Here is a 16,939-nt window from a genome sequence, read left to right as displayed (position 1 = left end):
ATTCACTACTGCAATTCTGCACAAATAAAAATCCTGCAGAAATAAAATGCAGGAACTGAAACATAATCCACACACGCAATAACTTGGACACCAATATTTTTGGACAATCGTCCTAGGAAAAACCCCAAAGGTAAAACCAATGCAACAGATGAGGGTTTTATTATTAATTCTTCAGCATAATAGAGAATACAATTGCTTGCCTATTTACAGTCAAAGCTTCCTGCAATTTTATCTCAACTGGAAAAATAATTGGAATCACAAAGATCCCTCATCATAATCAACTCTATGTTGAAAATAGTGTAACTAGGTTCTGTCTTCATCATGTCAAATATTGTAACAATGTATTTTTGTATCAAGAAAATTTTTATTGAAGTCGCCGCTCCAATTGAGAGCCTTAGATGAGTCATGTAAAATGAAGACAGTCATGTACTATTACACTTGTAAATGCAATTGATGTAAGTCAAATCCTTCTAGATCATCAAAATACTCCAACATGTACCCACGGAATTATTACAAAGAATCCACATGAAGAAAATTCTGGAAGCCTCTTGTTTTAACATCAGCCTATCCAAGAATCATGTCGGCTTAATCAATGAACACGTCGGCCTAATCAAAGGATCTAGTCGGCCTATGGGAGAGGAGACAAGCCTATATAAAGGCTACAATGACACCTCCTCAAGACACACATTCATTCATAACTTGTTCTTGAAGAAAAGCAAAGTGAAAGGGTCAACGAGAGAAGGTAACTGCAGTCATTTGAGGAGGTTTGTTCCCTCATGCGAAGTCTGTTCTCTTAAGCAGCATTCTGATCTGATCTAGGGTTTCATGTTATATGGGTATATTGTTGGGTTATAGATCCAATCTAGCCGCAGATTGAATGAATAGATCAGTACCAAAGAGATCGAAGCCATCTAAAGGCTAGAGGAGCCCTATCTCTCCCATCACGTGCATCCGCATACTGAAGCAAAGGGTTCTATCTTTGCTGCCCTATAACAGTCATCCATTTGGCATCACGAAATCACAAATCAAGAGACTATTATGTATGAGATGAGTCTACATGAAGTGCGAGGATAGAAAAAGGCTAGAAGAGCCTATCCGAAATCATCGTCGCTGATTGCCATGCTCTTACTACAGACTTGATTCACTGCAGAAGTATATAGTACGTTTGGGTACATGTTTGGAGGTATTGTCATTTGATGTTGAAGGCATTTCTGAGTTAATGTTTGGGTCATGTAACTTCTCAATAAAGATTCTATAAGAAAGAGTTCAAAGGGTTTTTCCTCTAAGTTTGGGAGAGGTTTTTGCCCTGGCATGGTGCCAATATCTTGTGTACTTGTGCATTTTGATCTTCTTGTTTGGTAGCTGGTTGATGATAATAATTCTTGTAAACAATAAGAAGCAGAATCTAAAGAAATAACATCACAAGCAGTTACCACAATTAAGAGAAATCGAATATTTAAAATTTCCCTTCATTTCTCAACACTCTGCCTCCTCCTAGCCACTCGAACTTCTCTCTAACACTCGCACTCCTGCCCATAAATGTGCATTGGTGGCTTAGGAAAATTCACACAGCCTCTAAAATCACTTCCCTACAAATCGTTTTGCCTCCCTCTACCTTTCGAAGCTACTCGCACCTCCTTCAATAATTCTTCCAACAACTAGAAGTGGAAATACTACTCCTGCAACACGTACTAGGTAAATTGGCTACCTGCACTAGCTTAATGGGCCTCTTCTGCTGGAAATTTTAGCCTCCCTTCCTGTCACTAGAATGTTGGAAACCTCTTGAAAATTTCTCCAATAATTCTCAATGTTGAAAACCCTGTTGCTAGTGTCTTCCTCCGCTTCAACTACACCCTTGTTGAATCCCTACAATTGGGCAAGTCGAACTACTTGAATGTCTTGTGTGTCTTCTCTAAACACCATCGACTTGCTCTTATAATCTTTTGTTGGACTCTCAACGACCATGATCACATCTCAGTCGATGGCTAAGATCATCTTGACTCCATCAACTCACTTTTCTGGAAGTCTCTAGAGCAGGGTTGCGAGGAAGCAGCTATCCCCCTTCGAATTGCTCTTGAAGCGCGGTCCAAGCAGGAGTGAATCGGAAGTAACCCAAGAGCACACTCCCGAAATTCGCTCCCACAAGTAAAAGTGACATTCTCCTTTATCTTGCATTTTCATCCTTTTACTTAAATTTTTAACATTACCATGAAATGACTCAGGATGTTTGAGAGTGGTTCCAACCTCATTAGATTTTATATGGAGAAAGTAGAATTTTAGATCTCACTCAAAATCCAGCAGACTTATCAGTTTTTCAGGATTTCAGGATTGGGGGGATTGCAATGTTTCCATTGGATTTTGTCATGTACTAAGGTATGGGACTTGTATTTAATCAAGAGCACAAAGCCCTCTATGTACCTTTATGTTAGTGACATTGGTTGTCGAACTCCTCTATCATGACCCTACTAAAAATGTACCTATCACTCAAACAAAATCTTGAGTTGACATGCTACATTTTTTATATCTTATGTTAATTGCTTAGAGGGTGATATTAACGACAAAGATCCCAAGATAGGCAATGATTTTGATGAGATGTAGCTATTTATTGTAGCGTGATTTTTTTTATGCTAGAGGCTATCTAGAGCCTATTTGTTGATGTATTTTCAGTTTAAAGATGGATTACACTCGATGCTATTTTGGTTATGTGCACCCTTACATGCTATATAAATGAGAACTTGTAACTTGTGGACGTGGTTGATGAAGATTATAACTTCTAGATGATTGATGTTATATGGTGTAATCCATGTTTTTATGTTTTTTATATCTAATTCATCATTCTACATGCTTTTGTTGACATATATGCATCAAAATATATATAAATATATATTATATAAAAATTCGCTCCTAATTTGCTCCCAAACCGGGAGCTTTTGAAAATGTCACTCCCCGCACCTGCTTCCAAGTAACCTTGCTCTAGAGAAAAATAGATTTCCCTCCATTAATATGATTTAATTAACCGGTTTTCCGAAGTTAGACTTATGAAATATTTAATTATTGGCTAATTAATCTAATTGAGATGTTTCTAAAGCTTTTCTTCCAAAACATTTTCTGGGTTTTGGAGATTTTGTGTTGCTTAGCCTCTTAGACAGCATAGAGACTAGAACACTTGTCTGTTGCTACCAAAAACTAACACAGTGGTGCCTCCAGACATATGGCAGGTGACTGTGATAGTCTCACAGAATTGGTAGAGAGGAAGTCAACACTAGAACTTGGTAACAATTACAAGTATGCAGTGAAAGTTGTTGGGTCAACATCTTTCCAGTTGGAGTCAGGAGAAAATATTCATATAAATGATGTGTTGTATGTACCAAGTTTGAAAAAGAACCTGATCTCTACTTCATCCTTGGAAGACAAAGGGTATAGAGTTGCATTTGTTGATGGACAAGTCCTTGTATGGAATAAGGGCTCAAGCATAGATTCTGTAAATGTGATTGGTGTTCAAGAGGGAGGCTAGTACAGACTCCTGAGATGATTAGCCCAAGCATTGGTGAATGATAACACCAATATAAGTGAGTTATGCATCAAATATATGCTCACATAAGGCTTTGCTAGCATTGAGGAAGATGGTTACGGGCCTTCCAGAGCTCCAGGTAGAGCATGAAGGAGTTTGCAAGGGTTGTGCACTTGGCAAGAATATCCAGGGATATTTTCTGAGCAGTGATAGTAGGACCAAGGCAATATTGGATCTAATACATTAAGATGTATGTGGACCAATGGTAGTATCATCTTTGGGTGGTTTTTTGTACTATGTGACATTTATTGATGATTTCTCCCGGAAAACATTGATCTACTTCATGAAGACCAAGCATGAGGTCTTTTACAAGTTCCAAGAATTCAAGGCTCAGGTAGATAACTTGACAAGGAAGCAGATCAAGGTTTTTAAGTCAAATAATGGAGTGTATATTTCCAAGGACCTCATTGCCTTCTGTAAGGAAGCAAGGATTAAGAGGAATTAGATAGTTCCTTACAACCCTAAACATAATGGGCTTGCCAAAAGGAAGAATAGGTCCACTGAGGAGGCTACTAAGGCAATGATTCATGATCAGGATTTACCCATGTTCTTATGGGGAGAGGCATCCAAAAACGACATCTTATGTTCAGAACAGAAGTCCTGACCAGATCTTGGGGAATAAAACTCTTGAAGAGGCTTCCACAGGTGAGAAACTAGAGAGGCAATTGAGGATCTTTGGTTGTCCAATCTACATTTATGTACCCAAGGAGAAGAGGACGAAGCTAAAACCTTTTGGGAATAAGGGAACATTTATTGGATGCAATGAGACACCAAAGGCTTACAGGATTTATGTTCCACGATAGCGGTAGGTTGAGGTCAGTCAGGACATTACATCTATTGAAGATGCAGCCTACTAGAGATCCAAAGGATCTCACATGGATATTGATGTTGATGAGTAAGAGGCTCCCAAGGATGTGGGTTAATGTAATGTTCCCGAAAAATTAATTGCTTAGAGGACAAAGTAGCCTATCAAACCCCGTAGGCTATAGTCCTCCATAAAGGGGAAAAAACCCAAAACTCACACTATGGGGTGAGTTTTGGGGCAGTTGGGTGAAGAAACCCTGAATTGGGGTTTGAGTAAGATTCAATCAACCAATTAATAAGATGAAACCCCTCAAGGAATCTGATAAATATAGGAGGGTTGAATTCATTTTAGATCGTCATTGGATTGGATCAATTATCTTCGTTTTCTTTGAGCATGAGGCTCTGAGGGCTTTAAGATCCCTTTCCCATACTGATTTTGGTGGTGAAATATTCCACCCTAGTTAGTTTCTTTTTCTTTTCTCTTTTTCTTCTATTGTTTTGGCACAAGGAAAAAATTCATCATTCAGAATAGCAAACCATTCAAGTAAATCTTAAAGGTTGGACAAATTCATAGAAGTTAAAATGTGGACAAATCACAGTGGTCAAAGCTCTATGGAAATTCGTCTCTGTGGTTGAGTGGAATTCTATAGATGACCCATAGTGTCGGGCAACGAATTCCCTGAGGTAGACGAGGCAGTAAACAAGGTCTACCGGAATCATTAGAGGTTGACTTGCGTGACCTCTGGGCAAAGCGTAGTTTTCCAATTGAGCAATTTTTTTCTAAATCATGCAAAACTAGTCAAAAGTTGAGTGGATTTCTTCTGATCATGCAGAACTAGTTAAAAGTTGAGCAGACTTCTTATGGACCGTGCAAAATTAGTCAAAACTGAACGGTTCTTTTCCTGAGACAGATCCTGGTTAAAGCCAGACTCTTCTTATACAAACCCTTGCACAATCTTCTTACAGTGAAAAGGAAACTAAATTGAAACAAAAAAAAACAGAGCAATTCCGGTCAAAGTGTGGACAAAGCCTCTCTGCAGTCATCAAGTTGAGCGGAAACATCAGGTCAAACTTTTACTGAGTATAGACAGGTTTAGGAGCAAGTCCACGTTTCTGAAACTAACGCCACTAATTTTTAAGGAGCGTCGAAACTAAACGAAAACTCCTGAGCAAACACGAGGAAGGTCGGAGACATTAGCAGAGGCATAGTGTAGCTCATGTTGAGATCAAATGATATGTAGAGGGAGTTTGTAGTGATTACAGATGCAGATTTGTAGACCAAAGGTGGGCCACCCCTTGGATCAACATTACTTGTAGTTTAACATAAGTCTGAGACTGTCTAACCCAGTTACTTATCATTTAACTGTGGGACCAGGATAGGGCTAGCGATTTGTTGACCAGACGCTGTCCATTAACCGTAATCGTTCGAGAGTGGATATCTATTTGGATTGGACTTTGAACTGTGATTTTGTAGTTTTTGAATTGTGGAATTACCGTACAGTAAGTACCATTCTATTGGAAGTATATTGTGCACAATTGTATGTTCTAGCATATATATTATATTGTGATTTTGAATTGCTAAAATGTCACTTGTTGTTGCACCATTAAAGAGGAAAGATAGATTTATAATCTTACATGTTGAATTAGAGAAGGAGAAATTATTGTTATAACAAATTTTAGGGCCAAATTACCCTAGCATACTACAGTGGTATCAAAGCAGATATCCTGCCAGCCTGGATGGTGTTTGAAGATGGAACAATTGGGAATAGTTTCCGGCAAGGAGTATGCAAATTCTTGGAGGAAACTACAAGAGCAGCAAGCAGAAACAATGAAGTATTTGCAATATTGGAACAAAAGGGTTTCCGAGAAATTGAAAAAGCTGGAGGTAAAGAATAAAACTTAAAAGTTAAAAGAGATCAAGTCTCCAAACCTAATGATAAGATCACGCCCCTTAGAAGTTTTTAGCCATTTGGGATGACTCAATCTTCAACACCAAATTTTGGCCAGAGCACTCCTACTTTTGACAACAACTTGTTCCCTAACAGCACATCAACAATGATGTCGCAGAGCAAGCCTGTTCAACGGGCTTCAATCACCAATTCATGCCCAAATGCAAGGTGCATTTTCTTTTGGTAATTTTGGTTAGGCACAACCAACTGTTTTTGGCAGCACATCAACTCCCATTTTTGGGCAAGGAATGTTTGGGCATCCCACTCAGCAAAATATGATAGTTGCCACACCCGTGATCCCCAAGTCTGATCAAACATTGGCATTGAAGTATGAAGGCACACAGCAGAAGGCAGGAAAATGGAACGACTTTTGGACTAGTTGCGGAAAAGGAAAATCAAGTGATAAGCCAAAACATGAAAATCAAGGTACAAGAGAAACTGCGGCAAAGACAAAAGCATGGGTGTGGCTGTATCCCCCTAAAAAGAAGGAAACTCCTAGTAAGGATGATCAATCACATCAAGGGAGCCAAGATGACCATGATAAGGAAACTGATGATAATAATGATGGAGTGGAATGGCAGACTGACACTAAGGGCTCCTTACTACAAGGGAAATGGTGATGACTTTATGGCTTCATTACTCCACTATAGCAGATCATAATCCATCTAACTTAAAATTAATTGTTGAAAAGGAAAGCACTCCAGTAATGCAGCATAGAAATGTTGAAATTCAAGACATTAAATTTGCCAACCCTTTTTGCCTTCAAGATGATCAAAATCAGAGTATTTCATTGGTCAATCCTGTGGAGAACCAGCAGAAAAAAGGGAGAAGATCATCAAATACAGAAGGTAGAAATTCAGATTCATTAGAGGTCACTTCTGAAAGAGTTTAGAGTGATGGAGGTAATGCACAACCAAACGATAAAATGAGGCCGATTATATCTTCTTGCTTGATTGGTTTATCTAAATTTGCTAGTGTTGACCCCAACATTGATATGCATCCACCAACCGTAGAAGTTTGCAACTACCCTATAGGCACAGCTCAGAACTTTCTAGACATTGCAAAAGAATGGGGTGCATCGCTACATAAAAAGCCAGAGTTACATAGCATAATTTGTTCAAGCTTGCAGGTACTTATTCAGCAGAACAAGAAAGCACAAGTAGACACTCTCAATAGTTTGAGTAGTTTAGAACAGGTTGAGGGTTGGGAATTAAGTCTGGCTGAGCAACAAGCCAAGTCTCGCTACAACTCAAAGGTTGCATCAAAAAATCTAAAAATTTTGTCGTCATTTTCTCCTAATTCCTTTCGAACTTATCTAATATCTTCATGCAATATTCCCAAGACAAGCAGTAGTCAACAATTTTTTATCAGTGCAATGCACAAGTGTCTCAAAGTAACACAAGAAGCAACTAAACTTGGGCAAGCAAGAAAATCTTCCATGGAAGTCGATGATCCAGATAATGAACAGACAATAGCATCAACAAGGGCCCAGCTCATAAATCTAACTGTATCACTTCTACAGGGGCTGGATATTGAAGTTGTGAATATGCTTTTTGCTGCTACAAAGCTGGCTTTGCAGCATGATGAAGGGCTAGTTCAAAAGATAATGTGCTCGTAGGTGTTATGAAGGAACACGGGGATTTTCTAGCAAATAACTTGAATGAGATAATTGAACTTATGGTCACAACAATGCCATCTTGCCATTTCTATGCCAAGCAACATCAGCTTGATTGCTTGCAGTATTTAGTCAATCATATTTTAATGACTGGTGAAAAGAAGAAAAATGGGAACCTTGCTTGTTTCCTTAGTGAAATAATCCTTGCTGTAAAAGAATCTGATAAAAAAAACAACATCCCGGGCTTATGATATGTTGGTCAAAATTTGCCACTACTCGGAAGATACAGCAAATGGAGCATCAATGGAAAAGTCGCACGAATTCCTTAACATGGTTCTAGGGTGTCTGGTAGGTAGTACACCAGACATGTTAAGTGCAGCAGTTACTGGGATAGCAAGGTTGATGTATGAGTTATCCAAGCTCTGCTTCTCAGTTCCAGATTTGTTTCCATCTGCATTTATGCTCTTGGAAAGTAAGAACAGGGAAATTATCAGAGCAACATCGGGGTTGAAGACAGTGATATATCAACGATCATCCATTGAAGAAGAATAAAGGATCCTTGCAGATAAAAGCACTGAAAAAGAGAGGAAAAAATTGGCTAATGACGAAGAACAGATGCATCTTAAGGGCGGAATCAGGGAATTGGAAAGAGCATTGGATCTTGTTAGCGAGAGTCAGAAAGAGTGTTAATTAAGTAATTCACAATACCAGCTTTCAAACCATAGCGACACGAAAGGGTGCCTCCATGACAAAGAAAATTCTTTAAGGGCTGAATTGAGCAAATGTTAAATGGCCTTAGAACAAATTCTCCAGCATTCAGGCAAGAGAAAGGAATTGGAGAATGCTTTAAAATCTGTCAACAAGGAACTTAAAACCAAAAATATGCAACTCCCATTAATCAATCCTAATAATTCAATCTCAACTTAATCATCAATATTATTAATAATATTATTATTATCCTTTATGATATTATTATTAAAAGAAATTACAAGTCATCTTACCTTCATCACCTCAATCACTTTGCACCTCTCTCCTTGATGACTCACATGGCACTATGTAACTCTCTCTATCTCTTAATGATACGCTACACTCTCTCTTACGCACGCATTAAAGACATAGAATATTCCTCTTACACTCATTAAAGGCATGTCATAAAAGATTCCTCTTATGCTCTCTTTAATGCATATGTTACACTCTTCTTAACTAAGGCATGTGTACCTCTCTTATTGGCATAAGTTACTAAGTCATGTGTTTCTCTCCTTAAGGGCATGAGTTACACTCCCCTAAATGGCATATGTTACTCTTCGTCAAGGCATGCGCACTGCTCCTCCTTTAGGACAAGAATTCATTGTTCCTCCTATATAAGTGTCTCATGTCTTCTCACTTGACTACTACTTGTGCATCGTGAAAGAAGAATTCGAACTTGAGAGAGAGAGAGAGTTGGAGAGACTTGAAGAAGATTTTGAGAGAGAGAGAGACTTGGAGAGTAAGAGCAGAACTTGGAGAGCAAACGTTGATTCAGTGCTTCAGTGCTTCAGTGCTTCAGTGTTTTAGTGTTGATTCAGTTGAAGGGATGGTTGATTCAGTGTTTGCATCTGTTGCTGCTACCAGTGATCTTCGTGCTACAGCTTGTTCAGATTTGGGTGAACTTACTCATTTTCTTGATCTCTCGTTGTACTCTGTATCTCTGCTAAACAATTGACATCTAATAGAAGAAGAATCTGGTTGGGTTTTCCCCTTGTGTGCTTTTCCCTGGACATTGGACCTAAATTCTCTGTCTCATTTTGTTCTTGCCACTTGGCTATCTTCTATTGTGCAAATGGTTTATGTTTTATCTGCAATTGTTTAACTAATTAGGAGTATTGCAGCAGAAAGAAGTTTTTGGAATAAGTAATTGTTTCAGCATAGAACATCAGATTTTCAAAACAGCATTTCAAAAACTCAAGTCGGGAATACCCAAGGGGAGGGGAGTCCCAAATGACAGTCCATTTAACTTTCTTTTCTCATACTCAGCTCCATAAGATGGTTGTTCTTGTGAAGATAATGAATTTCCAAGCTCTAGTGGCTGGTATGAGGACTAACAAAATAATCATTTTTTATAAGCATGGTTATATGTGGAATGTACATTCAATATCACAGCACATCATGCGATGGTGGAACTTTCTGGCTATTCACATGAGAAGTGCAGCACTAGATTAAAGTTAATACACAACAACAGATAACCAACAAAATAGATTCTCTTGTGCCAACGACAAAGACCCATATTGAATATCAATATCATCAAAGTAAGGCCACTAGCAGCTACTATCCAGAAAAGTTATGATGCTGATTTTTTTTACTGATGACTTTCCAGTAAATTAGGAACATTCTTGCCAAATATACGCATCAGATCATATTTTCAAATTTTAATTGTTTATATTTCTACTTATCTTAGTTGTTCACCTTCCCTGAATTATAATTTTGTTGCTTCCAAATATCTATTGTTTCACACAACCTCCAAAATTTCAATCTGCTGCGACATCAAGAAACAGTTTAGAAAACTTACCAACATATCTGAATGCTGATCTCGAACTCCGCCTTCCACTGCATCTGCTAAGCCCTCAATCAACTGCAAAAAGGATCTTTAAAAAAATCAATTCAAAGATGAAAATATACTCAGAATAATAAAAATAAAATCGATAGTACAAGTTCATTTCCACAGAACTGCCATGTTTTTGTCTTGGAATTTTGTATGCAACATAAACTAATTTCCTCATTTTTCTTGATGGGAATCAGGAGTGCATTTTAAAGGTAGGTTGGCCATTTAGAGCTCAAGAGATGAATCCGCATCCAATCCAACTAAAATTTGATAACAAAAATTCACAAAATCAAATTGAAGCACAAAACAAGGTGATATTTCCTTTATCCACTTGCATTTTTTTGGAATGCCAAATAACTGTTGGGCCATGACAGTAGGGGTAACTTGGCCATAAATCCAATGAATTTATTAAAATGAAAGCAAATATATATCAAAATTACTCTTGACAACCCCTCAATATTACTAATCACATGTAAGGCCAGAAACTGCCTTACAAACAATGAAAACTACTCTCAGAAGCTGTAATTAAAGTATAGCACATAGCAACAAGCATTTGCAAACAGCCAAAACTAGTCTCAGAATCTCCAATTAAATTACGGCACATAGCAACAAGCATTCGCATCAATAAGTCAGTTAAATACCTCAAGAGATAAGTTGGGACACCAGAAATCTATGAGAAATGTCTAAGACTGTCTACTCATTGTTGCATATTTCATTATCGCTCACCCTTAATGTGGCCTAGAGGGGTTACTATAGTGGAATTAAACTTAGTTCTCAAGTGGAGAAGTTAACCTATGTGCTATTATCATTTCTGTGCTGGATCTGCTCAAGAATGATGAGATTAAACTTGCCCCATTTGGACAATACACAGCCTCTGGATCCCCCTAGGCCAGTTGCCAGTAGGCTCTCATAGACTCTATGTGGAGACCAATCACAAGATTTGTCATCTAGATTGGATCTCCCAAATGTACCACCTACAAGAGCCAGCGACAAAGATGCACTTCACTTTTAAGTGCCCTTCTACTATGGGATTAGAGGACGATACCACTGCCTCTATAGGGATTCAGTGAGCTCTCCCTCCGCTTTCTTTCAATACCATAATTAAATATGCCTAGCCCTCTTCATCAAGGAGATACTTGATCACAAACTTCAATTCTTGCATGCTCCACCCTGCCATGTGACTACTAGGAGGATTACCTCATACTTTCATGTTGCTCCAACAAATCAAGGGAACAAGAAACCGACAGATCTTTAGAGTATTTTAGACCATAAGAATTGTAACACCCCAAGTCTCCTCTCAACCCCCCCCCCCAGGTGGTCAACCAATATCCTTGATGCTAGTGCAGATGTGCAGGACCAAGCCTCAGACTATACATCATCATAGTCACAATTGGAGCAGCTCCAAAGGGATCCACAACAGGCCCTTCCCACCAATTGGACTACCCAACCACTTCAATAGAGTAATTGTGGTCCTATTTGAAGCTTCTTTACTTCGACCTTGGATGGTAAGAGAGCAGGGTTCCCTCATCCTACATACCCTTAAGACAGTACAGCAGGACCCGCCCTATGGTCCCCAACAACTCTAACATGAATACAGTACCCTAATCACCCTCCTCGCCCTCAATCATCAAGATCAGGAAACCTTGACATCATCCTCATCTCTCTCTATCTTGATCAACACCACTAGGGATCCAATTTCCTAGTCTCAGACTCTCATTGTATCATTGCACCTATGATATTGTTATATATCTTTTGGTTGAATCTTAATAACCCCCATAGTGTTGAAAATTTTGTAACTAGGTTCGGTCTTCATAAATATGAAATGTACTTTTGATTCTTGTATTTTGTAAAATGAGATAAATATTATTATTGTTATTTTTGAGACATGGGTTTCATGCTCAATGTCTTTTATTTTATAGGTCGAGCACCCATTGAGTGCTTCTAGGGTTTTTCCTAGGTCAAGAAGTCAAAAGCAGTGTTGTGAAAATCGCAATATTATCTTTTTATTGCGATTTTTTCCCAAAGCCGATATTATCGCAAGTAATAATCGCGGATTTTTTTTTATACCCGATAATTTGGAAAAAAGCACGATAATTTGAAAAAATCGCGATTTTTTCCAAAATTATCACAGGACGTCGGGGCTACGTGGTTTTATAAGGCAAAAAACGATTTATTTTTTATTTCATTTGCACAGTTAGGCACGCGGAGGGCAGTGGAGTGTTGGAGAGGGCTTGGAGAATTTGCTTGGAGAGGATTGGAGCTATTTGAAGTGCGTGGAGGAGAAAATCAAGAGGAGGAGACTGATTATCTCCATAGAAACGGTATGGGCACCAATTTTTTTTTTGTTTTCATTGTTTTGAAACTTTGTTTATGTTTTTTTTCATTGTTTTTGGTTGGGTAACTTGGGTTTGGAATGGGGTTTATGAAATTTGCCCAATGTAATTTTTTTAGTTTTTTTGGTTGGGTTTGGAATGGGGTCTTTGATGTATTGTTTTTTTAGTTTTTTTGGTTGGGTTTGGAATGGGGTTTCTTAAAAATTAAAATGTATGTAATTTTTTTTAGTTTTTGTACAATGTAAAAATTAAAATACTAAATTGTAAGTTTGTAACTTGTAAATTACTAAATACTAAATTGTAATCCTTATTTTCCCATAGGTTCACAACTTCACCAAAACACCATTCAAGTTTTCAACTTCAAAGTTCAAAAACAAACATGCCAAGGAAATTGGACCCTTTCTGGGAATTTGGTGAACCTAAAGCTCCGAATGATAGCCTAAACTTGACTTGCAAGTTGTGTGGCCACCCTATGTCTGGGGGTGTGTACAGGTTGAAGCATCACCTTGCACAAATCCCTGGATTTGATGTGGAGCCTTGCACAAATACAAATCCTGAACTCATCCGAAGAGCCATGAAAGCATTGGAAACTTTAGACCAGAATAGAGAGGCCAAAGAAGAAATGAAGAAGCAACTAAAAAAGTTAGCTAAAGCAAGTGGCACTGGTTCTACTGCAGCATCAACCAATCTGGTAGCTGCCACATCATTTTTTGTTCCTCGAACCACACCTGGTTCACAGCCATCTATTAGTTCAATGCTAAAAAGAACTGAGAAAGAACAAGCTGACAAGTTGCTGGCAAAATTTCTCCTCTGGAGTGATATTCCTTTCAGCATTGTAAGGAATAATCCATTTTTCCAACCTACTATTGATGCTATTGCAAGTGTTGGCCCAGGGTACAAAATCCCTTCTTATCATGATTTCAGAGGCCGGATTCTTCAAAATGAAAAGCTTGACTGCACCCAAAGATTGGAGGATTTTAGGGCATCATGGGCACAAACAGGATGCACTGTTATGTCAGATGGTTGGACTGACCAAAAGGGGAGAACCCTTATAAACTTCTTGGCTAGTTGTCCCAAGGGAACCATGTTTATCAAATCTGTTGATGCATCTGCACAAATCAAAGATGCAAGAACTTTATGTGATTTGCTAGATGTGTTTATTTTGGAGGTGGGTGCAGAAAATGTTGTCCAAGTCATAACGGACAATGCTGCAAATTATGTTGCTGCTGGCAAGATGCTTATGGATAGGCATCCTAGTTTCTTTGGACACCTTGTGTTGCACACTGTATTGATTTGATGTCGAAGGACATAGGGAAAATTCCCTTTGTCAAAGATATTGTTGATTCATCCAAAAGCATTACAAAATTTATATATAACCATACATCTGTGCTTAGCTTGATGAGAAGATTCACCAACAACAAAGAGTTGGTGCGCCCCGCCATTACACGGTTTGCCAACAGTTTCATATCTCTTCAATCCCTCTTGAATTCTACGTGGGATGTGAAGAGAATATTTCTTTCAGAGGAGTGGCGTGCTTTGCCAATGAGCCGCAAACCAGAGGGAGAGGCCGTATGCAGACTAGTTTCATACCAAGAAGACTTCTGGGTGGGAGTGCAGGAGGTGTGTGTCGTTACTGAACCTTTGGTAAAGGTTATTCGATTGGTTGATGGTCAGAAGCCCGCAACGAGCTATGTGTATGAGGCCATGGACAAGGCCAAAGAAGCCATTCGGGCCTACTATGATGATAAGGGAGATGATGGGTTTCAGAGACAACTCCTCCTATGGGGAGTGATTGATGAGCGATGGAACAACACACTCCATCGTCCCATTCATGCTGCTGGGCTTTTCCTGAACCCCGCATTTTCTTACGCATGTGGGTTTCTATTTGATGTTGAGATCATGGATGGATTCTTATCCTGTGTCCAGAAGATGGTGCGATCTCCAGCAGAACGTATAGAGATCTCTAAAGAAATTGAGACATATAGGATGGCAGGTGGCACATTTGGCTTTGACATGGCTGTCATTGATAGGACGATTAAAATGCCAGGTATTTTTTAGTTTGTAACTTTGTTTCAAATTTCATTGTCTCTTCAAATTCCATTTTTTTCTTATGTTTATTTAAAATTTTATTTGTAATTTTGTTGTAGATGCATGGTGGAGAATGTATGGTGGCAGGGTACCCCTTTTGCAAAAGCTTGCCATTCGCATCCTCAGCCAAACATGTAGCTCCTCAAGATGTGAACACAACTGGAGTGTATTTGAAAAAATACACAACAAGAAGCGCAACAAGTTAACACTTAAACATTTAAAATATTGCAAATTTCCAAATAAATTTTTGAATTCATTACACAATATTTTTTTTATAATTATTAATTATTATTTCATGATCTTTGTACAGGTTGGAGTCCCAGCGACTTAATGACATGGTCTACGTCTACTACAATCTTCGATTGTGGGTGAGGCAACTTGAGAGGCCACCTGATGTGTAGGCCATCTCATTGGATGGGATTGACACCACCATTGCATGGAGGGTTGAGGCCGAGAGGCCTTTCCTGGAGTCTGCTGATGATTGGTTAGTGCAGGATGTAGTGGAGGGGGAGGAGGAGCAGGAGCAGGAGGAGGAGGTGACACCACCTGCTCGGGCTACCCCTGCCACCAGTAGAGGACGTGGTCTACCTCCTATAGCTCCTACTTCTAGTTCTTCAGCTTCTAGAGCATAGCAGACTCCACTGCCAACTCCACCAGCACCAGCATCTACATCTGGAGGGAAAGGGAAAGTTGTGGCATTTTCTCGCAAGAGGGGCAGAGGAAATCAATAGGATTAGACTTTAGTTATTTTCTTCATTTTATTGTATATGACATTATGACATTATGAGATACATTATTATATTTTTTGTTGATATTTTGAGGCTGAGTTGGGACTCGGGAGTCAGGACTTACTATTCAAGACATGATTCAATGTTATGTGTGATTTTAGCACTTAAACATCTTATATATTAGTTCTTTTATCATATTTATGTGTCAATGTTTTTATTTTATGTTTTAGATGGTTTAGATATTAAGAAAATTGAAAAAAAATGAATATTTTTGTACCAAACGATTATTTCCCGATAATTACGATTTTTTTTTAAGTTTTTCCTCACTCCGAAATTATCTCGATAACGATTAATGCAACATTGGTCAAAAGAGTTATTGTCATATGTTGAAGACCCCTTCAGGCACATTGTAACTTGTTAAAAAGAATTATTTTTGTGATTAAAAGTGTCAAAATACCTTCCAAGACCAAGTCAGCCTAGAGCGAAGAAGTTGACCTATTTTGAGGAGCCATGTCACCTTAGAAGCCTATATAAAGGAGGGAACTCGAACTCATTTGTTCACACGCTCACTTCTTATCATCTACTCGAAGGAGAAGGACAATAAGGCTAGCAAAGGAGAAGAACAAAGAAGAAGTGTTTTTGGGCTCATTCTCTCTCACACATACAAAGGAAGGCTAGGGTTTCTGCTACTGGTTAGCGGTTAGGGTTAGGTCGACGAAAGGCTAATCAGGTCATCCTCAAGCCCTAGAAAAAGAGTCAAGTGAAGGTATGAAGATCCCTTGAAAGACTAGAACGAGCTCACACGTGTGGTAGTAGATGTTGTTGGGAGGGTCGAAAATTTCAGACCTGCAGTAGAGGCTGAAAAATTGTAGTTGGAAGTCGAAGTTGTGTTGCTGCCAGCTAGAAGAGATTTGACAGGGTTTGGCTTGGACAAAGGAAGCACATCATTAGTAAGGTCGGACTTGGTCTTGGAAAGGTATTGGTCTTGGTCTAGAGGTCTTGGAATTCGTCAATTGAAAAATCTATAAGAAAATAAAAAAAATTATGGGTTTTTGTCTCAAGTTGGAGAGGTTTTGGCTCTGGTCCGGTGTTCTTGTGTACTATTGTTCTCCTTGTTTTGGTAGTTGTTTGATGATAAGAATAAACATAATATAAAGAGAAAAAGCTAATAAGTAAGAAAAAGTAAAAAGATATCACAAGCAGTTATCAAGTAAAGAGAAATCATCCTAACTTCTGCGCTATATATTTCTCAACATGGAATCAAAGCTAAAGT

The 16,939-nt window shown here is 38.6% G+C and overlaps 1 protein-coding gene across 1 annotated transcript in view; it reads right to left on the bottom strand.

The window, feature by feature from the left end:
* The window catches only part of LOC149225567 (mediator of RNA polymerase II transcription subunit 9-like), a 183,698-nt gene that overhangs the window by 98,606 nt on the left and 68,153 nt on the right, over positions 1-16,939 (bottom strand). The window contains exon 2 of the mRNA XM_089377150.1: positions 10,485-10,547. Within this exon, the coding sequence (XP_089233276.1) occupies positions 10,485-10,547 (63 nt within the window). The remainder of the gene's footprint in view (positions 1-10,484; positions 10,548-16,939) is intronic.

Source organism: Pinus tabuliformis, chromosome J (genome assembly GCF_031772625.1).
Source record: "Pinus tabuliformis cultivar Carrire ecotype Pingquan chromosome J, CPIR1, whole genome shotgun sequence".
Lineage (NCBI taxonomy): Eukaryota > Viridiplantae > Streptophyta > Pinopsida > Pinales > Pinaceae > Pinus > Pinus tabuliformis.
Note: the sequence above shows the minus strand (reverse complement) of the source record. Positions and strands in the feature narration are given on the sequence as shown.